This window comes from Pezoporus flaviventris, unplaced genomic scaffold, assembly GCF_033815535.1.
Source record: "Pezoporus flaviventris isolate CSIRO_AGI_PZ_B2104156 unplaced genomic scaffold, CSIRO_AGI_Pfla_v1 ptg000002l, whole genome shotgun sequence".
In the NCBI taxonomy this organism is placed as follows: domain Eukaryota; kingdom Metazoa; phylum Chordata; class Aves; order Psittaciformes; family Psittacidae; genus Pezoporus; species Pezoporus flaviventris.
The window spans coordinates 50896810-50922466 of record NW_026892550.1 but is presented as its reverse complement, the minus strand read 5'-3'; the positions used below and the strand labels follow the sequence as shown (position 1 = coordinate 50922466).

General features: G+C 41.0%; 1 protein-coding gene across 1 annotated transcript in view; it reads right to left on the bottom strand.

The window, feature by feature from the left end:
- Positions 1 to 6166: 6166 nt before the first annotated feature.
- The window catches only part of ARHGEF38 (Rho guanine nucleotide exchange factor 38), a 40135-nt gene continuing 20644 nt past the window's right edge, over positions 6167 to 25657 (bottom strand). The window contains exons 6-13 of the mRNA XM_061478009.1: positions 20712 to 20911; positions 20082 to 20215; positions 18314 to 18418; positions 17010 to 17132; positions 12347 to 12667; positions 10592 to 10732; positions 9172 to 9370; positions 6167 to 8990 (exon numbers count right to left, since the gene is read on the bottom strand). Of these exons, the coding sequence (XP_061333993.1) occupies positions 8683 to 8990; positions 9172 to 9370; positions 10592 to 10732; positions 12347 to 12667; positions 17010 to 17132; positions 18314 to 18418; positions 20082 to 20215; positions 20712 to 20911 (1531 nt within the window). The 3' untranslated portion in view covers positions 6167 to 8682. The remainder of the gene's footprint in view (positions 8991 to 9171; positions 9371 to 10591; positions 10733 to 12346; positions 12668 to 17009; positions 17133 to 18313; positions 18419 to 20081; positions 20216 to 20711; positions 20912 to 25657) is intronic.

The window sequence follows — 25657 nt, the reverse complement described above, 5'->3', positions numbered from 1 at the left end:
ATGGATGGAAAATAAGTGGTAGGCAGTATATATTTTAGTTAAAACCCAGTCCAATTGAACCACACTGTTTTGATGATGTGGGGGTTAGGGGGGAATAGAGGAAAACTAAGGAAATTGTTTTATATTTCAGTAAGTTAGCTTCCTTCCTGGCACACCTGGAGCACAGAAGACTTTTTGATTACCTAGGTATTCCATGCTGTTTTGTTATCATATTCACAACCTTGCATGTGTCAGAATAGTATTGGCTGCTAGCCTATTTTGGAAAATGAAGACTCTAGTCTCTTAATTTTTCTAACACAGCCTGTATGGTTATTGTCTGAAATTACTGCACTGAAATTACATACCAGGAAGGAGCAAAGGCAGAAATCTCTTTAGTAGTTAGTGACAGTGTTGGTCACTGTTCAACAGTTCAGATAGGTAAAAAACCCTTTTGCATTCCTGTCAGCTAGTTTCTAAGGGGAGGTAGTTGTTTGTTGACTTTTAAAAAATGTTTATTACAGAGTTTTGAAATCAGATGGAAAAGCTTTTCCAGCAATTTCTGTAGGAGACAGTAGATATATATGAGTGCATATCTTCATTCATGATACTTTAAGTAGCAAATGGATTCTGTGTAATCTAAAAGTTCAGTTACTTCCCCTTCCCCTCAGTGTTTTCTGTTTTAAAGGGAACACTCTGCTCATGCACACTTCCCCAGATCTTCTGGAAAAACTCTTTATTTGAAATTACTAGCAAGTGTTTGTTGTGGAACTTCTTTGAACTGCATGTTGGCATTGTGTCTGTCAAGGTTTGTATATAGATTGGTTTAAGCCTAAGGAGAAGGGTTGGATTTACAGATGCAATTTGGACAGAAGGACCAGGACATGTTAGAGACATAAGTGTCTCAGTTCCAGGAGCAAATTAAGCAGATGCTGTGGGATTAGTGCAGGAGAGAAGCTGTGCCAAGGCAGACTTGCACCCAGACGTTGGTGGTGTCCAAGCTGACTTGTATTCTACCAGCATCTTGGGTCCTCTGCTTAACTGCTAATAATACTACAAACCTGAAAGGGTGCTGGAAGAGAAATTTGTCTGATAGAGCCAATGCCAGCGGGCTCCAAGATGGACTTGCCGCTTTCCAAGGCTGAGCCCATCTCTGGGATAAAGAGTTTCAGAACTGGGGAGTGGGAAAGAAAACTGCACTCCAGAACAACTACAGCTGGAGAGAGGAGTGAGAACATGTGAGAGACACAGCTCTGCAGACACCAAGGTCAGTGCAGAAGGAGTGGAGGAGGTGCTCCAGGTACTGGAGCAGAGATTCCCCTGCAGCCTGTGGTGCAATGATGGTGAGGCAGGCTCTGCCCCTGTGGCTCATGGAGGTCTATGGTGGAGCAGATATCCATGTGCAGCCTGGGGAGGACCCCACACCAGAGCAGAGGGATGCCCAAAGGAGGCTGTGACACTGTGGGATGCCTGTGCTGGAGCGGCTTCTGGCAGGACCTGTGGCCCTATGGAGAGGAGCCCAGCTGGAGCAGGTTTGCTGCAGACCTGTGACCTGCACTGGAGCAGGTTCTTCCTGAAGGACTGCACCCCACGGAAGGGACCCACAATGGGACAGTTCATGAAGAACTGCAGTCCATGGGAAGGACCCATGTAGGAGAAGTTGGTGGAGGATGTCTCCTGTGGGAGGGACCCCACACTGGAGCAGGGAGAGAGTATGAAGAGTCCTCCCCTGAGGAGGAAGGAGCGGCAGGGACATGTGATTAACTGACCACAACACCCATTCCCTGTTCAGGAGTGAAATGGAGCCTAGGAAGAAGAGAGGGGTGGGGGGAAGGTATTTTTAAGATTTGGATTTATTTCTCATTATCCTGTTCTGATTTGTTTGGTAATAAATTAATTTCCCCAAGCCAAGTCTGTTTTGCTCATGATGGTAACTGGTGAGTGATCTCTCCCTGTCCTTATCTCGACCCACAAGCTTTCCCTCTTTATTTTCTCCCCTCCCTGTCCAGCTGAGGAAGGGGAGTGGTAGGGTGGCTTTGGTAGGCACCGGGCATCCAGCCAAGGTCAACCCATACAGATATTTGTAGGCAGGTAAAAGCTGCATCTTAGCCATCCTGTATTTTAAGTACGTATAAAGCTGATACATGCAGCTATTTTCCATACCTCTTTTCCCTTCTCCACAATTAAGATTTAGGCTAAGGTTCTTTAAACATCCAAAGGAATATTTTCATTTATTCAGGATTGCTTTATCTACCTGGGGACTTTGTATGCTTTTTCAACTATTATTTCCTGTGGAGGAAAAAAAGAAAGGCTTTGTCTTTGTAGTGACTGCGGCTTCCAGGGTGATTTAAAAATAACAGCAGAAAGAGGAGGAATCCAGAACTTCTATTGCTTTTCGATCAGCCCATCCTTCTTCCTCTCTAGCAGAAAAGGTTTTTAATGGTGGTATAGTAGGAAAAGACACTGAAGCAGTTTCATTAGCAAACAGAACACATATTTTCTTCCTAAATGTTAATCAGAAGAATGTTGCCTGCACTATGAATCAAGAGTGTGAGAGTAGATTTTTTAATGGCTAGAGTGCTCCTATGTAAAGTGTACACTCCAGCAGTAAAACGTGCTCCCACAGGACGGGTGAGGGTACTATCTGTGTCTTTCTTGCCTCTGCATATAGTTTTGCTTGTAGGAGTGCAGGGGCTTAATATGAACTGTGCAGGTTACTTTAGGTACATGCATGAAGTGAACAAGGGCAGAAAAAATTGATCTTTGTTTTGCAAGTTGTGGCAGCTAGTCCTGAGACCTCATTCAAGTGTATTCTGACATTTCTACATCTATAACACTGTAAGTTATCTCTTATTCACTTAGAATAAAATAACTTTATGCTATAACTTTTATGTGTGTCTGTCTTGTCCCTTTAATAAGGCCAAGTCTAGCTGGTCTTGCTGATATGACTGTATTAGCAAAATCTGCAATAGAGCTGCAATTTTCTCAGCAAAAAACTCTTCCACCGTTAACTTTCACAGCTTTGTAAATGAAATATGAAGTCTCCTTCTGTTGGTATAAAAATGTCAGTTAGGATTGTGGTTCTTTGAAGTATTGTATCATGAAGGATTTGTATCACAGACCTGGTCTTTTAAATCAAGTGTTTAGCTTGAATATGTAAGATGGGCACTGCTGAAAACCAGAGTAGATTGAAGAGAACAGTTGCTTTTTTGCTTTGAAGTTATAGTTAGGATGGAATTAACAACTATATTTTCAGGAAAGAAGTCTGTTCTACAGGATTGTTTGAATTCGCACATCAGATTGAGGAATCTATTGTAGGGCAGAAAGAAGGAAAGCCCTTCTGCATTTTGAGGAGCATACCTTGTATTTAGAAAAAAAACCTGGAAAATAGTCCTGCGATTTTCCTATCCCCAAATCAAATTGCTCTGTGATTTACTATAAAAAATAGCTATGTGAGTTTCCTTATCCATTTTATAAATTAGTATGGTAATACTTAAACTTCCACTTAAATATGTTTTTTCATTGATGCTCAAATTCCGACACACTTAGTAGTGTGAAATGATAGTTCACTCTGGTTCCGTGAGTCCTCCTTCTGGTTGGACTACGGGATGCTGGTGATGCCTGAATCTAAGAGGAAAGATCTAACTTTGTGCTATTTTAGTAACACCAGCTTTTATCTGTTACAACTCATCAAGATCTCTGGCTGGACACACAGTAAATAATGGTCACGACCTCAGGAGCAGCTAGAAAAGAACAGAACAGACCTAAACTGACATTTGGCAACTTGAAGCGTATTTTGAAACTTGCTCAGTATTTTGATAGTGTTTGACAAGTTCTAATGAACTGATAGATAAACTGGGATGTGTACTAGAATGCAACTTTTTACCTGAGGAAACTGTCTATTTCCTCTGCTAATTTTGCAGTGATGCTTTTTATAGTTCACAAGAGAAGGCCGATCTTGGATAGCATATAAAGCAATCTGCTTCTGGAAAAGGTCTTGTTTAGAAAAAAAAAAAGGAAGACAACTTTATAAAAATAGATTTTTATTATTATAATAAAAGAATATTTTTTTTCCCCCACTATTTTTGGACAAACAATATTGCCAGAGGAATATTGCCAGAGTAGTAGATCTACAGACACAAGAATTATGATGGCTGTGTTTCCTATTGCTGGTGTTAGGTCTGCTTCATTTATCCACATCTTTACAAGCTATCTTAAAATGACAGCAAAAGTGTGCTTCAGTGTCTGAAAGACATAATTTCTCAGTGAAGCTTCCTAAGATAAAAAGTCGAGGAATAATTCTTCAATCTGTTTTTGCTTTGAAAAAGTGAATCCTTACTTAAAGTTCACAAGCACCATCCAAGCAGAGGGAAGATAGTGAAGCACGCAGGTGGCAGAGGTCAGAGCCAGAGACACTGCTGTTCATCAGCTTGGACATTTTCTGGATTCTAGGTTATCAATGGCAACACTTAAAAATATTCCCTGAATGGAGAAGCACTTCAGTTTGAGTGGACCCGATCTTGGAAGTACTTGTACATTCTTCTTGTCACAACAATTCCAATAAGTAAAACACACATTTGAATAAATGCAAGATCGGTCCATTACACTGCAGACTGTCCCTGCTTCAATCAAAATAAATTATATTTGTCATTAATCACAATCAGAAAACTTGTGGAATACTGTAACATTCACTACATTAAAGAAACAGCTGCAAAAACACTGCATATTCTTAGGAATTTCTGGAACCTGTAACATAGCTTCATTTCTTATATTTGAAGCAGTGACTTAATAAAAATGTGTCTGAGCAAGTCTAACATGAATTTCTGCAAATCTCTTTAATACAGGAAGGCTTTAGATTCAAAGAGCATCTCTTACTTTTTTGCAACTGATGTTTGCATTCGTCTGTTTTAAACAAAAATAAAAGTTTGCAACATATCTGTAGTATCAAACAATAACAGCTAAAGCTTTGAATTTCTGAAATGAAGTAAATCAATCCACCTGGGAATGCAATAAAGTACTTTTTCTGGATCCCAACTTTTGAGGCTATAATAAAGTCATATTAATTATACCACAATATAAAAATCATTATGGGTCCTAACCATACACTGGGGTTTCATATGGCCTACTGGGAGTTCCCAAGTCCCACGAAAGTTCAATGAAATTTAAGTGGCCAGCTCCAGTTTATTTAATCCTTCATTCCTTGATACTTCAGGATACCTTTTGGAGAGCAGCATTTGAGTATGCTTTGAGACACCTTCACAGAGCCTGATTTTTCATAGGGAATATACTTAGCACTCAAAATCAGAGCTCTCCCTATGACTCAGAGTTCTCAGAGCTTAGGGCTTCATGAATCTTTTTTTTCAATTCTTACCCTTAATTAATTTCACAGTATAAAATACAAAACATCATCATTGTGCTTACATGATGGCATTAAGCCTATTAAGTACAATTCAGTCATTTCTAAAACTGTTTCAACTATTGCAAAGTATAGATCATCTCCAAATAAAATATTCTAAATTGTAAGACATACTGAAGTTTCTTGTGTGCATCTTCCCTGTAATCTTAAAATACAAAAGCCAAAATAGTGCAAGCTTGGGAGGGGAGAGTCTTTCAGTTCACTCTTCCAATCTGATGCTCCCTTTCCAATGTTTTATTTTCTTCATCTAAATAAAGGAAAAGCTCTCCTTAAGAAAAAGATACACCATTAATAAGAGGAATTAGAACCTTTTTGTTTGCTATGGAAATAGCAAGATTTAAGTGCATTAAGAGATGTACAATTAGGCAAAATAATGTGTTACCTATTGTCACTGCTCATTGGATGGCAATAGTTCAGAGTTTCACAAACCAGTTTCTGGATGTCCATCTCAGAGAACGCAAAAGGTTTCTCTATCATATGATTTAATCCAGCACAAATTTCAGGTTTTCATCTCTGTGATCCACTGCACTCACCTTCTGAGCAAGGCTGAGAACTTTCTTTACATTCTTTGGAAAATAATATGAAAATTTGGGGCACTAAATAAAATGAAACTGGGTTCATTAATGTAACAAAAGCTATTATTTGCATTGACTGCTCTAGCTTTTGTCATTCTTTCTTTGCTGATACGTTATTTCCCATCATGTCTAAGTAAAGTTTTTGAATCGTTTCATCCTCATGCCCCACACTTCAACTACAGGAAGTAGAAATTTACACAAAGGTTTTAGAACAATTTAGAACAACACCCTTGATCCCCAAACACACACTCCTCTTCCTCCTTAATTTTAGAAGTCAGTAATAAGCAATTATGCAGCAGTACAGAAAATACCTGACAGGAGTTTACCTTCAATCACACTGTCTGCTGCAGGCATAGTCCCTTTTTTTGTTTCCTTTTTTCAATGCTTAGCACAAGAAGGTCCTCACTTATCACAAGAGGACCTAGGCGCTGCTGTACTGAAATAAACTGTGATGAACACTCAGTTATTGATGGTAACAACACTGAGATGTTGTTCTATGACTAATTGTTGTTATACCACTATTCAACCTAATTCAAGTGTAGGGCACCAGCCTGACCCAAGGATTGCTGCAGTTGGTGAACCTAATGAACTTGACATTCGGATTCTTCCTTGGGATTTTTTGTTTTCTATGCTCATTGAGGATGCAATGTGAACTATATTAATTTGTTAAAACAGCCTTGACCATTTTGAAGATACTTTAGCAAAATACAGGGCTTTTGATTCTGAATTCTGTAAACAGTGAATCAGCTCATGGATACATTCTTCACTGTTCAATCTAATGTCAGACACTTTGGGAAGAATGATTTTCTTATTTTTCTGGCAGAGAACTTTCGATGAATCTTAAGTCTTAGCTTATTTACTAGACATTATGATCCCTGTAGCTGACCTAAGGAATCAGATAGGCAGTATATATTCATTGAAAGGCACTGCTTGACTTTACTTTTTTTATCTTAATAAATTTCCCAAGTCTGATAACACATGTTTCAATTCACTACTTGCTATAAAGCACTTAGTGTGGAGACATATGTGGAATTTCAAACCTGAGGCACTTCCATATTGTTGAAACTGCTTCCTACCATATGAAGTAGTTGTGTAATTCTTTTAAAAATTATAAATTTTGTTTCACAGTACCTGTTTCTTGTGCCCTCTCTTTCCCTGCCCCCATTCCCATATTTAACTAAATATACTTTCTGCCCTGGGACCAGCCACTGGTACACCACTTTTCATACGTTTTAAGTTGAAATGTTTCATACAAAAATAAAACCCATTTTCTTTTCCAACTCCAATAATTTCCACTGAGAAAAAAGTTCATTACAAAAGTGGCTGAGGATAAAAACAGACAATCAAAAAGCATGAAATCTAAGAAGTGTCTGCGTTCATTGATATAGTGGTTCAGGAACAATTAAGGCAGAACTACAGCATCCCTGAAGTCTGAATTTGTCCTTTTCCAAGGTTAATTCTCTTCATCTTGACTATTATTTGCTAAATATCATGGAAGAAAAACATGATTTTACCTGTAATTTGTACTTGCAGGTTTACTCTTGATGTAGGATGCTTTGACAAAAGAGAAAATTATGGGGTAATAGAAAAGCAACTTCTTCGGGATGTTAATCAGAATCAGTCTTCCTGTGAAGTGTTTCCTCCCTCAGGTCTTGACAAGGTGATGGCTTTTAGAGGATGGAGGTTCTCAATATCACCTGTGTGCTGTACCAGATACTATGGCTTCTGTCAATCATTTGTGAGTTTGTCTTGCTTGCTGCAAACCATGATAGATGATTATTCTGTCTACTTCATAGGAAAATGGCTCAATGGGCCTTTCTGTTCCTAAGCATATGTCATCTTCCCAAGATAATTGGATGGTACATACCCTTTTTGACCTTTTGCTTCTGCTAGCCACCATTCTTTATTGCCACTCAGGTCAGAAAACTGAAGTATCCTAACCTTCTGGTACTCTTGAAGACTGAGTTCCTGATCATTTCTTGCTTGAAATGCATAAACAGCATAGAAGGTCTGAAAAACAAAATCCACAAAAAACAATATCTGAATTCAGAAATGTAGCCACATCTTACTTTGAAATTGTGTATTAGTATGAATTCTGTATGCAGAAAATGTGTAATAATGTATACAAACCAGTACGGAACTATGTGGTCTGCAGTTTCTAGACACGCTACAATGAACAGGGCCAAAATCAAAAGTAAAATTGAAGGATCTGGGGAATTCTGCATGGGGAGGAACAAATCAAGCTCTGAGACCTCGTCACATTACTACACTAGTAAGCTTGTCAGCTCACACCAGGTGTCTGTTTCTGTCACACCAAGCAGCCTTGGAACTGGATGGAGAAATTTCCAGCAAGGTTTTGTCAGGGCGAACCGCCTTTCCTAAAGCTCCTGTACTCAAACGTGGCACCCGTCTATAACTTCGGTGCCTTGCTGATCAGCATTTCCACATCTTTCTTATCAATAGTAAGTGAAAAAAATCCCCCCAGCTGAGCTGTTTTGCAGGTACCTGCTCCACAGGAGAACCTTGACCTGTTGGACATGAGGTGGGGTGTGTATTCTGTAAGCAAGGACTGCGATTCACAGTTTAACTGATTATCTTTTCCTACCCTGTAGCTACTTAAGAAAGGCAAAGAACAGAGGATAATTGATTCCCATGTCATACTAACAGATTAGTGCCAGTTTTTCCGGTGTAAAGGAAAACATTTAAATTATAATTCTAGATTTGAAATAGGAACAAGAAGACAGGCACAGTGTGTACCATACATACATGATCATCCGTATCCTGAAAAGCATCGGTCCCTGTGCCATTAATTGTGGGATTTTTGCAGAATTGAAGAGATGAGGTGCTGTCACTCTTCTTGTGCCCTGGACTTCTTGTGCTGCTGTCAGTAGAGGGCCGTGAAGAGACAAAGAGGCTGATATTATCAAAATCATCACCATCAAAGCTGGTTTCTGCCATGTCCTTCTGCATTTTGGCTGGATTGTAAGGCCTCAGGAAGGAGGAATACACATACCCTTTAAGAACTAGATGCCAGAATGAAAAGAGAGAAAATAAGCAAACAGCAAGACACTGCTAAAAGCATTTCAAAACCAAACATTTTATGCAGCTGTCAGTGTGACAGAGGCAAACAGATGGGGCCAGAATGAAAACAAATCAATATCCCAAAGGGAAGCTGTTATTGGGATGTTTGTGCAAAGAACTTACTTCCTGTGTCAACAAGCCATCTGCTCATACTTCCGAAGGGGTCCTTTTGCTCCACAACAGCCACCAGTTCTCCTTCATGTAAATCAATATCAAATTCCTGTGTGGCATTGCACTTGCGCTTAGCTTGGTATAGCACTTCTGTGCTGTATGTAGACAGCAGCTTGGACCTGTGGTCTTCTGTTTGACGTGGGGATTCGAGCTTAAAATCAAAGAAACATTATTCACTGGAAACAATGCTGAGGCCATTTCTAGCGCAATACAGGTGCATAAAACCCAGTGTATGTTGCATGCAGCGACTGACCCTACATTTTTAAATACAAATCAAGGAGTTACTTACACAGCTATATGTAGCCAAGTGTCCTTTGCATATGTAGCAATGACCTGTGGAACTGCTATATTAATAGGTGAGCAATAAGGGGCAGATTTTAAAGAAACATAGGAATTGCACTAATTAAAGACCTCTTAGTCTGCCCTGCGCTCTCAAAGAGCTGGTGTTCTGTATGTGAAGTGTCACTTGCTTCATTGTTTTCCTGTAGCAATGATCTTGTAATATATATAAAATATACCTATCAAATATCTATGTAATATCACCAAAAAAAGCATAATGCAAAAATCAGCTGAGGTGTGCTAAGGTCACATAACAACTTGCATGGTAAGGCATGAGACAATAAAATCAGTAGTACTCAAACAGTCTGCTTTTTGTGTGAAATTACCTCGCTAAATAAGGGCAAGGTGCTATTAACTGCTGGTACCATATTCACTCAGGTTTTGGTTAGAGGGTAGGGAAGGAAGTGCTGCACATTAATGTGAACTTAATGCACCATAGGAGCAAAAGCACCTGTGCCTTGCTGATGATAAAAGGAATTCTACAGCTTCCTCAGCTCCTCCCAAAAACTTGAACTGCACTTGAGTTTTTATTTTACTGCAAACTAGACTCCTAAAAGCTCTGGAAGTGTCTGGTAAGATTGGGAACCAGGGGGACACAGATTTCCTAGTAAATTTCTGAACCTTCTGCTATGGGGGTGCATGTGGGTGCATATGTGTGTGAACACCACTACACATAGCCAGAGCTGAAGATGAGGAAAAAAATGTTCTGAATTAGAAGACTAAGATGCACTGTAAGAGTATTTAATAAAAGAAATAATCAAAGTTTACACATAGAACGTTAGATTTAACATGTGCTTGAAGACCTAAGGGTAATCAGAGATAATTTCAAGTGGGTTTTCAAGGTGGTAACATGAAAACAGAGTGAAAGATCTTCAGAAGTTACTGGTAAACGGAACAGCTTCATTGCAACAAGCTGATTCAGAGTCCCAGTAAAATCATCAAGCCCAGACCTCTAGGTGGCATAAAGATGGATTTGTTTCAAAAGTGACCAAAAGGGGATGCATCATGCACAGTTTGGATGTATGGTACTCACTGGAGAAGGGACAACTTTCTTTTTTTCCAAGCTCAATTTTCTCTCAATAAAAGTGGCGCTGCTGTTTTCTTTTACAAAATTCAGCTTGTGAACCTCTTCCATCAATTGATTCTGCACTTCACAGATGCTTGTGGAAGACAGCTGCAAACACAAAGGTGGGTTAGATCTCACAAACAAAATGGTAAGGAGATTTGAGAGAGCAGATCTGGTTTAAGGGGCTGAACCCTAGGAGCCAGGATATCTGACAAGTTACTTCTGTTTTCTGCAGAGACTATGGCATGCTAGGTCCAAGATGGAAAATAAAAAAAGTCATTATTGGATTTAAAAGACATACTAATTTAAGTTAAATCATTTAAAAAATAATCTAAACAGCGATGAAAATGAACAGCCTTGCTCTTATGCTACCGAGCCACCTGCTTTCAGATGCAAATGTGCATCTCAGCAGCTCTCAGGAGTGGCCAATATGCTGTAAGGCTTGGAGTAGCTTACATCACAGCTGTGTGTTTGTGCAACTGGAAGCTGTCACCAGGTTAAAAATTGTGTGGAAAGCTGAAGCTCTGTCTGTGGCACTGTGTAAGTGCTTTTGGTCTGTGCTAACCATAAATGTATTTGCTGATGTAAACAGAAAAAAAAGAAAAATAAGGTAATTTTGTAGGCAGAGCCTCACAGAAAACAATGCTCAATACAACAGCCTTCAAAACATTAAATAGTCAAATTACAGGGATGCAATTTCTTCATGCAGGAAAAACTTTCATTTTCCCATTAAACACTGCAGCTCTGTTTTGATCATGACCTTGCTTGCTTAATTTTTCAGCTGCTCCTGGCTGTAATGTGCTGTTCAAGGCTGATGGAAAGGAATACTCCAGAATTGCCTCACTACAGTGTGTTTCCTATATAGAGTCTTGCCCTGGTTCAGGTGAGTGGATCTGGATGTGCAGAAGGCATTGTTGCAGTTGCATTTCTCCAGGGGTTCAAGTCTTTTAGGCAAAAGTACAACAAAACTGACTGTGTGACTTTCACAGAAATTAACAATAATTTCTCAATGTTATTCTTCAGGAAATTATCATGATGATCTTAAAGATCTTTCCAACTTAGCTGATTCTATGATTCTCTGAGAATGCCCAGAAAGAGTAGTGTGGGCTGGAAACAACTGCTGCCCTTCTGTGTAGCTCACACAGGCATCTTTAATACCTTTGGCTACTAAGTGAAATGATTTGAACATTTTAAAAATGTCAGCATAGACAAAGCTATTCCTTACTGCCTAGAGATTTCTGCAGTATATTGGGTTTAAAAGCAACTTGCTTTTCATAGAAATTATTTAATCAGATCTGCAAACTTTCTGGCTTTTGCAGTCATCTGTGACTCTGAAGGTCTAGCAGCACCAGGAGTGTGCAGGTACTTTCTTAGAATTTCTCTTCCTGTGTTTTCTGGGCTACTCAGGGTAGATGCTAAGAATCAATGACTAAACTGCTAGCCTCTGCCCCCTTTTTTGCCTTACTGTAAAGTTCTTGTCAATACTATCGCTGTAACAGCTGCAACAGCTGCATTTGGATCATTCTCATTCAAAAGTCCAGGCCTGACAAGCTCAGAACTTAACCTCTACTGAGCTTGCAAGGGGAAAAAAAACAAACCTATATTCAGCAGAACAAACAAAATCAGTGTAGTTTGCAGGCATGTGTCCTTAATAACTCTAGCCAAATCATACAGAAAGAAAAGAGACGAAGTCAGAGCTACACCTGTTTCTAAGGTACTTACTGGAACAGGCACCACCACAGCAGAATTTGATTGAAGTGCTGCAGACATAATATTCCTGAGGAGGGTGATGAAGCAATGCAGGCAGTTCAGCAGAATTTTTTTGGCTGCTCTGTTAAATACCTGAAGTTCTTCCACTAGCTGTGCATTTAGAGCCTCATAGTCTTTCTTTGCCAGGTCCAGCTCTTCTCCTGTTGACCTCTGAAGGTAGCTGTTATAGTCCAACAACTTGTCATAGCGCTTTTGGATGAGCTTCTGGGGGCCTGAAAACAAGGCTCGCAGTGTTGAGAGAGGAGTCAAAACAAGCTTGTCCAGCTGAGCCATCTGGAAAGGTAAAAAAACACACCTACTTATTACTTTATTTATACACTCCTTCAAGCCCAGTAAAGGTTAAGCCCGATGGTAGCCTATCAAGCAACCTGTTAATTACTCTTCACAAAGCATTGCTGTTAGAGGCAGCTTCAAGCATCATCTATCATGACTTGGAATCTTCTTCATAACACTGCAAAGGAGAGGTAACAGTTTCGTAGCTTAAAATGTCTAGTAATAGTAGTGGTCCCTTGGAGTATGCAGCCTGTGGTGTGGCCCTCATTGTGTTCCCACTGAGGAAAAACTGGGCAAGTATAAGTGAAGTGGTGCAATGAAAGTGGGATTTCCCTAACTGGAAGGCCCATGCCAGTATACAGTCTAGAGGCAATGGAGTCTTGTTAAATGGCAGTCATGTAGCAGCTTTTTTTTTTCCCCCTTTTTTTTTTTCCTGGCGACAGCTGTAACTCAATTCCTGTTTAAGCAAACACAAACAATCAGTTGATTTGATTAAATTATGTTATGCTTGTTGGTTTTATCTCTGGTAATCAACAAAATTAGACACCTGGTAAAAAAAAAAGAAGTCTCAGACTTTTCCATTAGACTCTAATTGTCTCAAGGGATTAATATTGCATGAAATAAAATTTATTTTTGTAAGTCACTTGTTCAAATACAGCACAGGCTTGTAGTGAGTAAAACTCATCATCATATTAAAGCTCTTCCACATTCTATGTGAATTAAGCTGTTGGGTTGAATGTGAGCATAAAAGAGCATCTGTCCCTCTACCCTCCATAACACAGCACAGAGGACAGATCCATTTTGGCACCACAATTGCTCTCCCAAGGCCAAGATGATGCATACTGTAGAGATAGTCCCTTTATTTCCACCTGAAAAACCGGACTGTGTTTAGCAAATTTTTGATTGATGCATTAAGAAAACTGTTTTTCCACACTGCTGATTTCTGGAAGAGAAGAAGCTATTGTGGATTTCTGTCCTAAACTTTTCACTAAAATATAATGGGAGAGGAAGGTATTCATTATTGACAAATGCACAAAAGGAAAAAAGAATAATAACCTAAGCTCACTGCTGAGATCTCCATTGATAATAGCCTTTCAGGAGAACATGTGAAGAACACTGGGTTATTCAGTGAGAACATCTACTCATTGCGCAATGTCAGGACAAAACTTCTTTTAAAAAACCCCTTATACATGGGAGAGAGAATCTTTGTGATCTTGTAAACCTAAGACACAGAAATAAATAGATAACAAATAGAAATTAACATGGTTAATAGCATATGGAATTGCCTCTGCTTTTCTTTGATGTTTCTGAATATGGGGGCATCGTCCATACTGGACTCACTCACCACTGCAATGATAGAGGGGTATTATTCTGCACTTTACGAACTCATTCATTGTAGAGACATTGAAAATATCTTTCTGATTGTTGTGATTATTTTTTGAGATTCTTTTCAAATGTGAAAACTTCAAAGGAAAGGAAATACATCTTACTTCCCTGCCATTATCTGGGAGGATGTGGCCTGTCAAAGATCCTTCAGTTTCTTGGCAGACTCTGTTTCCAGTATTTTGGAAAGGACTGGATGGCTACTTTTTACTCTGAAAAGAACTAGGAAAGGGTAAGGAAACCTTCATCTCTGAATTTTTCCATCTTGAGCAGCTGTCCCATATTGAAGAGACATTTTAGGGGACTTCAGCCACCCTGATATCTGTTGGAGGGATGGTATGGCCCAGCACAGGCAATCCAGGGGGTTCCTCGATTGTGTGGAAGACAACTTCCTTCTGCAAGTAATAGAGGAGCCAACAAGGAGAGGTGCCATGCTTGACCTCGTGCTCACCAACAGGGAAGGGCTGGTTGGAAATGTGACTCTCCAGGGCAGCCTTGGTTGAAGTGATCATGAGATGGTTGAATTTGAGATCCTCAGGACAGTGAGAGGAGCGTGCAGCAAGCTCACTGCCCTGGACTGCAAGAGAGCAGACTTTGGCCTCTTCAGGAACCTGCTTAGTAAGGTTCCATGGGATACAGCCCTAGAGGGCAGAGGGGCCCAAGACTGTTGGTTGATATTCAAGGATCACCTGCTACAAGCCCAGGAGGGTTGCATCCCAAGTAGAAGGAAGTGCAGCAGGAAGGCCAGGAGACCTCCTTGGATGGAAAAGGAGCCGCTGAGGAAAATTCAAAGGAAAAAAGAGGCTTATAAAAGGTGGAAGCAAGGACAGGCGGCCTGGGAAGAGTACAGGGATGTTGTCCGGGAAGCTAGGGACCAGGTTAGGAAGGCTAAGGCCCAGTTAGAATTGACCTTGGCTGGGGATGTGAAAGATAACAGGAAGGGATTCTACAGGTACATAGCAAATAAAAGACAGACTAGGGACAACTTGGGCCCTCTCTGGAAGCTATCAGGAGAACTGGCTACACAGGATTTGGAGAAGACTGAGGTTCTTAATGATTTCTTTCCCTCAGTCTTCACTGACAAACACAAAAAGTCTTCACTGACCACATCACATGAGTCCTGGAAGGCAGACTCAGGGATGTGAGAATGAAGACCTTGGGCCCACTGTAGGAGAGGATCTGATTCGAGACCATCTTAAGAACCTGAATGTGCACAAGTCCATGGGACCTAATGAAATCCATCTGCAGGTCCTGAACGAGCTGGCGAATGAAGGTGCTAAGCAATGAGCATCATATTTGAAAATTCATGGCAGTCAGGTGTAGTTCCCCACAACTGAAAAAAGGGAAATATAACCCCCATTTTCAAGAAGGGGAAAATGGATGACCCGGGGAATTACAGACCAGTCAGTCTCACCTCTGTGCCTGGCAAAATCTTGGAGCAGATTCTCCTGGAAGGCTGACATGGACAGTGGGATTGAGTGCGCCCTCAGCAAGTTTGCCAATGTCACCAAGCTGTGTGGTTTGGTTGATACCCTGGAGGGAAGGAATGCCATCCAGAGGGACCTTGACACTCTTGTGAGGTGGGCTGATGCCAACCTCATGAAGTTTAACCATGCCAAGTGCAAGGTCCTACACCTGGGTCGGAGCAATCCCAGGTACAGCTACAGGTTGGGCAGAGAAGAGATTCAGAGCAGCCCTGCGGAGAAGGACTTGGGGGTGTTGGTTGATGAGAAAATGAACATGAGCCGGCTTCAGTGTGCGCTCGCAGCCCAGAAAGCCAACCGTATCCTGGGCTGCATCAAAAGGAGCATGACCAGCAGGTCGAAGGAGGTGATCCTGCCCCTCTACTCTGCTCTCTACTCTTGTGAGACGTCACCTGGAGTATTGTGTGCAGTTCTGGTGTCCTCAACATAAAAAGGACATGGAACTGTTGGCACAAGTCCAGAGAAGGGCCACGAGGATGATCAGGGGACTGGAGCACCTCCCGTATGAAGATAGGCTGAGGAAGTTGGGGCTGTTCAGCCTGGAGAAGAGAAGGCTGCATGGAGACCTCATAGCAGCCTTCCAGTATCTGAAGGGGGCTTATAAGGGTGCTGGAGAGGGACTCTTTATTAGGGACTGTACTGATAGGACAAGGGGTAACGGGTTAAAACTTAAACAGGGGAAGTTTAGGTTGGATATAAGGAAGAAGTTCTTTCCTGTAAGGGTGATGAGGCACTGGAATGGGTTGCCCAGGGAAGTCGTGAATGCTCCATCCCTGGCAGTGTTCAAGACCAGGTTGGACAGAGCCTTGGGTGACATGGTTTAGTGGGAGGTGTCCCTGCCCATGGCAGGGGTGTTGGAACTTGATGATCTTAAGGTTCTTTCCAGCCCTAACTATTCTATGATTCTATCTTAGTAGAGCCAGGCATTAGAGTTCATTTGGACCTTGAAAGCAATGACTATTGGAAAAACTATTACTTTTTTTTTTTAATTGCTATGTAATTCTTATAGGCTATATTCAGAATTTCCATGGTTTTCCTACATGAAGGATAGTAACTTACTTAAAAATGTAATAAAGCTGAGATTTGCACAGATCTCTGATTTCAGGAGCATGTTCATGAGCACAACAAAGACCACAAAAGTCAAAAGTCAATCTAAAACTACAAATGTTGATAACAAAAGTAGCAAATTAAAGATCTGCTGCTCTTGTCTGAAGCTCAAGTGAAACATGCAAATTTAGCGTAAAGATTTTCATTTAAACTCAGGAATTTAGCTTGATAAGTTTTCTTCAAAGGAAAACCCAGTGCACTGAATTTTATCATGTTTCTTACAGAAACTCAGCCAAAAAACTCACTCATCTTTTCCAAAGGATTCCTAAGGTTTTTTGCTCTTTTCTGTCCTAGTCTTCCTTACATAGACCACCTGTTTTCTCACACATACAGATAGCTGGGTAATGCTGGACATTGCATAAACTTACCAGGTCTTCACAGAGATTTGTTCTGTTGTTCCTTGTTTTCAAACAGTTGTTGACTTCATCATCTTTGTCTTGCAAGATTTCCTGCAGACCAGTTATATTCTGTGCAGCCAGATGTATAGAATCCTAATCAAGAAGGTAGTAGGAAGATGAAACTATTACGATCTGTTTTACTATACTGCATTCACTCATGCAAATGCTGTAATAATACTGATGGAATCAGAAATATTTTCCATCTCTGGCACCCATGCAGCTGCTGTGCAGTGTTCAGCCATTGTGGAATAGTTTACTGTGATAACATTTTCCTGTGTTTTGTCTGTTTTCATGTAAACTATTTAAGAATCAAGTAGTTAATATTCAACTGAAAAAAATACGCCCCAACCTCATAAATGTTTTGCTGGAATTTAGGTACTACTCAGAAAGAAGCCAGGTCAAGACCATGCACCCTCAAAGGCCTCTTTTGCGGGACTAAGTAGGACTACAGTGGTGTATTTATTTCACTTACTCTGAATTTTAATCTTAATGAAGTACACATCTATTTGAATAAGGAACTGTTAACACCGTTCAAGGCAACAACCTTTGTTGGCTAACCTCACTGGCCTTTCACTGTTTGCTGAACAGTTGCAAAACAACATGCATTTGCTACAAGCTCTGGCAGCTGGCTGTTGATCTTACCTACCTCTCAAGCAACCTGCATGTCCAGTTTGGGCACACTTACACTTTGAAGGGCCTCATGCCATCTACAGAGTTGGTAAGTTGTCCATGAGAAGGGGAGTGTTGCTAAATTACAAGCCAACCCACATTCTTGGAGAGGATAAAAGCAAAGACTTTTACTGGGCTTGAACATTCTGTAGATGTAATGCTAGTCCTCAACACAACCTAGCAACAGGCTAAAAGGAGTCCTCACAGCTGAAACATGCATTTTAGGACATTTTAATTCATGTGGCTGCACCTCAGTTCTTCCATTTTTAATGAGAAGCAGTTGGTGCACCACTGCAGCAGATGTGCATGACTCCTATGACAGCTTCACAGTGATTGAAAGCCATAACTGTGCCACCAGACAGAACCTTCTTTTCTGCACTGTACCCATGGGTCTCTATAGCGCCTGCTTTTCTAAGAGGAAGAATGGAAACTTGTGGGCTTCCAAATGTCTTTGCCACAGGCTCAGTAATGCAGCGGCAGCACAGCTCATTTATTTAACATTGTGATGTAGGTATGCCTGCTTGTAATTTGGTGGTGCCTAACCAGTGTTAAACTGGTCATGGACATGGCTGGTGGCCACAGATTTCAAAAAGGCCTGTACCTACCTGTAGATGCTGTGAGAAGAGTGCAATGTTCTTCACACACAGTTTCACAGTCTTCTCTAAACTTCGAAACAACTTTTCTTCCTTATTAAAAGTTTGATCTTTCACCTAAAATAGATATTTGCACTGTTATTTTGGCAGCCCAAAAGAGTCTGGCTAATGAAAAAAACATCCAGAGCACTGCTGGAAAAAACGCAAACTCTCCCTGAACTCCTCCCTTTGAAAACAGAATGATCGGCCCCTAATTCTTCCAAGCTCCACTTTTAATCCAAGAAAAGCCAAAGGCACAGGGCAACATGACTGAGAGTTTTATTTTTAATCCTTGTGGAAGCAGGGAGTTGCTTTATTAAAAGCACACTTACATTTACTAATAAAACTCCTCGTTTTCTGTATGTTATTACTCAATTTGAGGAAAGAATGGTGAAAATTGTTTCAGATATTTTTTATGTCATGGCATTGCTTCTCTGGGTACTTATGTGTGGGTGATGGGGAGATTTCCCCCCGGCACACTGTAGATGGAGCTGTTACCTCTAGAGCAACGAAATCTCAGCAGCTGGAAATGGGCTTGTACTAGTTTTTTTATGCTAGCTGAAAAAACCCTGAAAATACGTTTATTTCTGCCTACCTTTATTTGGGGAATTTGAGAAATCTCAAGTCTTGTTTTCAGTGGTCTTGCTGTAAGGGTCACAGCGTGTTTCAGAGATGTGAATTGGGAACTTTCTCAGTCTAATTAAGCAGGACAGAGGGCTGAATATTTAACAAATATATCCTGATTCACAAATTATTCTCAAATGTTTTAAGCTTAATTAAAAACAAAACCAAACCCAAAACATAAACCAGAATCTTCTCATGAAAAAGAAAGGAAGAAAAATCACAGCTCCTCTTAACAAAATTTAATTCCCTGTTTTTCTCTGATTTTGTAGCTTTGCTGGTGTCCCATTCTGAATACAAAAATTTCCCTCTGTACAAATAAATGAACAGAAAATATATATGTGGGTAATTTGCACCAGAGAAAGGGAGAAAACTGATAGAAAACAAACCAGGAAAAACCAGCACGTCTTGTAAAGTCACATCTAGAAAGGCAAGTGACCTTGTATAATCATCCATCTCATGCAGTGAAGTGCACTGGATATTATTTTCAAGGTCAGTTGTAATTGATTTTCTTTGCGACTTAGATTTAAGCTTTCCTGAAAATGTTTATCCTGCTAGGTTTTGAATTACAACCTCGAAATTATGAACGAGCATTTTACTTTTGGCAACCAGGACCCATCAGGCTTATCACAGAGTTCTTTGCCTCTGGTATTTTTTGATGGTTTCATGTCCTTACACACAGAGAGGCAAACCCCAGGGCCTTTCCTAATCAGAAGTATTGCTCATCTTCTTTGGTGGGTTCAGAACCTGAATGTTACAATGTAGAGCAAGGCGGACAGAACGCAGTCTCAGCACCCACAATAACTATTGCCAGTCTATCCTGCAAAGCACTGATCTCAGGCTGAGCTTCACAAAACTACCAGTCACTTCCTCTCTGCTGAAGATCAGAAGTCTGAGAAACTCTGAGATAAAAAAGGAAAAGGTGGGGAACACATTACGTTATTTTCTATTTCAATCACAAAGATCTTTCCTGTCTTCTGTGACAATCAGAAAATGACTTTATAAATGATGCAGAAAAAAAAGTAACACCACAAACACCATTTCCAACATGTTTTTTAAAAAAACCCAGTGCAAAAGCAGAACTGAAGCTGTCAATGCAAATCTGCAGTTGGATGAGTACCTGAGGTTCTCCCCCTGTCAGTATTTTCAGGTGGCTGGTGACCCTCTTGGATTTCTTGCTAATAGAGTGGATATTCAGTCGGGAAAACTTTTCTTTAAGGGTTTCATCATCATCATTCCTCTTATACTTCAGCACTGCAGATAGAGAATTTCATGACACTAATAATCTGTATTCGCAGGCCTTTTCACAGAGATAGGCACACAAATATGAAACCATTTGAGAGCAGACACTTTGATGTCACTTGCTGTAATCTTGTGTGAAAATGCTTGAGATGATGAAAACCCTGTTATCAATGCTAGCCTTGGGAAGAGTGAAGTTAGGGCTTCGACAAGGCATCTGTAAGACATTGCTATTACTGCATCTTAATTATTACCAGTGTTTGTAATTGTATTCTGGACAATGAACATGGATATAACATGAACCTTCACGCTTCTGAAGTTACCAGTCAGATAACATAGCTGACTAAGGACAAGTAACATTAAGGCATCTGTTACATTCTTGAAACCCAGCATACTACATAAGTTGGGTAGCAGCAGCCAAAACTGTTGTAGTGATATGACTGGAGCTAAAACCTCTCTCATAATCACCAAACCTACAAAGACAGAAGAACTTGATGTTCCTTTTCCTTACCTAAGTCTTTCCTCCTTTTAAGTTCATTAATGTTCACATTTATGTTTCTCATAGCAGAAAGGGCATCTTGTAGCACCTTATGGTCAGGGTGAGAAGCAGGAGTAGCATTCAAGAGTTCACAGAGTAACAAGGGGTATTTCATCACCCGTTGCACTGGTTTGATCATCAGGGATCCCATGTCCATTAGATTTGGCTTTCCTCTACAATTTATTAAAAAAATAAAAAATAAAAAATTGACACATAATGGAAACTCCTTGAAGACAAAAACTTTCCATTATTTCTGTCTAGTCATTGAAGCCACTGCCTTTTATATCCTTCAGCTGATCTTTCAACCACAGTGTCGTGGTTTAAACCCAGTCAGGTAACTCGTTCGCTCACTTCCCCCCCGCCTTTCTTGCCCTCCCCCTGCTCCTGGAGGGACGGAGAGGAGAATCGAAAAGAATGCAACTCCCACGGGTTGAGATAAGAACAGTTTAGTAACTAAGGTATAACACAAATCACTACTGCTACCACCAATGATAATAATGATAAAGGAAATAACAAGGGAAGAGAATACAACACCTCAGCACCAGCCGACCGATAACTTGCCCCCCCTCAGCCCGACCAAGCACCGACCGATACCTCCTCCAACCCTGCAGTCTCCCAGCCCTTCCGGCTAACTCCCAGTTACATCCTGGGCATGACGTGCTGTGGTATGGAATACCTCTTTGGTCAGTTTGGGTCAGGTGTCCTGTCTCTGCTTCCTCCCAGCTTCCCCTCCTCCCTGGCAGAGCATGAGGCTCACAAAGTCCTTGGCCAAACCAAAACACCTCTATCAGCTCTGTTCCCAAGCCGAAAGTCAAAACACTGCACTGCACCAGCTACCAAGGAGGAGAAACATGACTGCTACTGCTGAACCCAGGACACACAGAAATTATCAAAACCAGAGCACTGCTCTGCACCAAGTCATATTCATTACCACTTAAGTCAAAAATAAGATACATCTATTGGGAACAGGGGCTGTTGTAAACAAAACCCTCCTCTTACCCCCTCAGTAAGAAATACACACTGGGTCTGAGTTGGCTGTATTTTCAGCAACCTACCAGACTATGGTTTAGACATTACCTCTGAAACTGTCCAACTCAGTCTGAGGGGGTGTGTAGTACAACTTACACTCAGCAACACCCAGGAAGGGAGATGTAGGTGGAAGAACAAATAACAGGAAGTTTGAGAAATGTATCTGAGTGGGGTTATTGCTTCCTGGCCCCTCAGGCTTGAAATTGCAACATCTCCCTGCTGTGAGTAACTAGGATGCCCACTCACATCTTTATTGCAGCCTTTCATTACTTGAAAGGGGGCTATAAGAAATACTTTTTAGCAGGGTCTGTTGTGATAGGATGAGATGTAGTAGTTTTAAACTAAAAGAGGGGAGATTCAGGCTAGAGGTGAGAAAATTTTTTACGAGTGTGGTGAAACATTGGTGCAGGTTCCCCACAGAGGTCACATTCAGACTGGATGCGGTTCTGGGCAACCTGATCTAGCTGAAGGTGTTCCTGCTCATTGCAGGGAGATGTCATCTGAGGGTACCTTCCAACCCAAACTATTCTATGATTATATGATCTCTTGACTCACCACAGTGACTCTTAAGCTTTACTGTCTTTTACCTGTGGTTTGGCTGCTGGTAGGTTATGTATAATAATGCCTGGGCTTACAAAAGGTACCAGATCTAGCCTCAGGAAACACTGAACATACAGGATGTTCACCCAGGCTTGATCCAGCCTGCTGGAAGCCACTTACACAAAGGCAAAGCAGGCAGCTGCCATAGGTGGCAGAAGGATGAGGGTAGTTTCCAGCACAGGAAGAGCTCTGCAGCTCCAGGCTCAATCCCTGCTTGACATTTTCATTGTCTCTCCTCATAACCAGGCAATGCTCTAGCGCCAGTGCTGGCATGGACTACCTGTGACTCACAGACCTCCCTTTTGGCATGCAATGTCAGCTGTTGGTAACAGTGTGAAGGGCAGTAAAGCAGAGCAAGCTTTCCATTTGCAATCCCAAAAGGGCTGCTTAGGAGGGGAAAAGGTTGTTTGGTGTTAACTATGCAAGAGTTAATGCTAGGAAAGAAGGATTTCTGCATGTGGAAAGATGGAATAACACAATGTAGTAGGAGAGTACAAAAGCCAGGGAACAGCCACTTGGTTTTGTGGACTGACATCTATTGTTTTGTGCAGTAGAAAGAGTAAGAGAAAGCAGAAAAAAAGCGCTTCCATTTCCACTTTTATATGTATAAAAAGTACAAGAGCCGATCCTTACTGCTGATGAATTAAATAACAATTTGAATGCCTTTGAGAAGAGACATCTGCATATTTAAACCATCTCTCTCGCACAGGCATTATCTGTAAAAAAGTTCTGCATGAAAAAAAATTAACAGTAGATGCCTTTTAAGGCTTCTTGATGTCCTCAAACCTTCTCATCATTTCAATCCCCCTCATTTCCCCTGTATCCTACATTAAATAGAGAGCTATTTTCCCTTCTTTCAGCTTCTGGCAGCAATAATGAAAAAAAAAAAATCTTAAATTGTTATTGTTTTCTCTGAAAAGGCCCATGAATGCAAATCTATAAAAGCTGCCTCATGAATGGAAAAATCTTCAAGTGTCTTCTCTTTTTATAGTTGCACTTTGGACAGCTGCCCAAGTGATAAACAGCCCTCTGTTCGCGTATCTGCATGACACAGTCTTGCAATATGGTTGGAGAGATAGTAGGTTTGTTATAAGATAATGACTCCCTAGGGCACTCAATGCCAGAAAGTTCAGCTCATCTAATTCTCCCTAGCAAGATTAGCTGATGATAGCCACTGTCCCTGGACAGGCCCCATTTGCAATACCCCTCATTAGGACACACACGGACATGGGCAGGACACGGCCTCGCCACGCAACCGAAACAGGTGAGTAACGGCTTGTGACTTCTATTGTGCAGAAAATTAAGTTGATAATTCATTTGTGATGCTCCTTCAGCCGTCCCCCCATGTTACTGTGAATTTAGCAAGTATTCTAGGTCATACATTGCTGTACTAATCTCATTGTAAATTATTACTGTAGCTCTGCAGTACATGCAGCTGGCTTAGCTGCAGTGAGCTTCATAGCATATACCCTTCCTCCCTCATCCCAGTAAAACGAAATCACAAATGCAGGAAGATTCCTGCCTGTTTAAAACACACATGGTGGTGAGCTCTGCAAAGACAGGTGATTCAGGATTTAGTTTCATTTGCTGTCATTATACAGCAATTAGGTACAGTGCAAACACAATAGCCAGCACAGTACAGCAAAGCTGAGGCTGGTGTCATATTCAGCTTGGCAGTTTTGAAACACTGTGCAGGCATCATAGGCTGCAGCACAACTGAAAAGTCTCAAGCTTCATAGTTTACTGTGCATGAGTTCGTTTTAGTACAAGACACGTAGGGCAAACAATCCACTGTGCTGTACGACTCCCATGCAAACCCAGGGAATTCACTGAGACTGCACAGCTGTTAAGCCAAGCAGAATTTAACCTATCTATCTTGCTGCTAGCAAAGGGCAGCACTGTCTGATATTTATGTAATTGTTTTCTTGATTATGCTCGAGTGAAAAGCAATGTGGGAGCAGCAACATCACAGACCATTTGGGGTGAGTTAACACTGTATTTTACAGTTTAACATTAACCAGATTTGGGGGCTCAGTCCTGCCCAGGGGCTTCTGAGGCTCTGCAACTTCTAGGCTGAGTTGCAGATAGTGTTTCTGAGCGCCCCGCCATCAGCAGGGAAGGCAAACACCACCACATCAAGGGAGGCAGCCAAGCCAAAGGTGGGTACCACATTTAAACCTGTCTTATTGCATTCTGCACTGCTTTATAAACGCCAGTTTAAACTCAGAAAGTGAGTTGTATCCTACACACCACTGGAAACTTTTTGAAGGAGAAAACTAGGCATTCATTATGCAAAGCAGAGCAGCCAGTTCTATATGCATTGATGTCTCACATGGTCTTATTGTGACTCTGGATATTGTGTTCCTCTTGGAGCCCCACTCCTTGGGACACAGGAGTATACAGGAGTGTCCTTTCTCAAAACAAAAGGAAGAAAAGCTATTTTCTGTCACAGACTAAACTTTGAAAACCCCTGATACAGAATTTCAACATGCAAATCCTTCAAAGTGTATTTTACACTGATGTTATTTATTATGTGTGATCGACTAACAAATTTACTGACTTGACAGATGTTCCTCCTCTACCAATACAGAGCACACTTGCTCCTCTTTTCTCTTTTAACATTTCTATCTGGAATTGCAATCATCTTCTTCAGTTCAGCTAACCCCTCCTCTGACCTCTCCCTGCAGGTAATTTCAGGAGATGCTGCATTTCAATGATCCCAACCTGCTGGATATCCAGAAACTGTAGCTGTGATAAACTCTACAGCTTTTCAAAGACGTTGCATTTGGCACAGAAGTTTCTTAACCACAAGTTATTGGTGGCTGGGTGAGTATTCTGGCAAAGTGCTGCAATAAGCTGGTTCCTTTTCTGATGCTTTTCCAGCCACTGTCAGTGGGAAGACCTTATGGTGGACATCTCATATAGGGCTACCAAAGAGGTCATCGTCTTAGAAATAGCTTTACCTGTGAACCTAATGTGTTTTGCAGCAGGACTACAGAGGCCTATGCAAAATGGTTTCAGAGTGTTTGGATTTCAAAGACAAATAGCATGTTTTGACAAGCGCTCTTGTGGACCTCAGAGCTCTCGGAGCACATAGATAAGACATCAAGGTGATAAGAAAGGGCAACCAAATTAAGTAGCTTCATAAACCACAAGTTTTCAAAGATACTGCAAGTTAGTGTAGTAGTAATTAGAAAACTAGACAGGCTTAGGGAAATTAAAACTGAGATTCTTTATCACATCTGTCCCGGAAAAATCTATGGTTTATACTGATACAAAAGGCTCGTCTT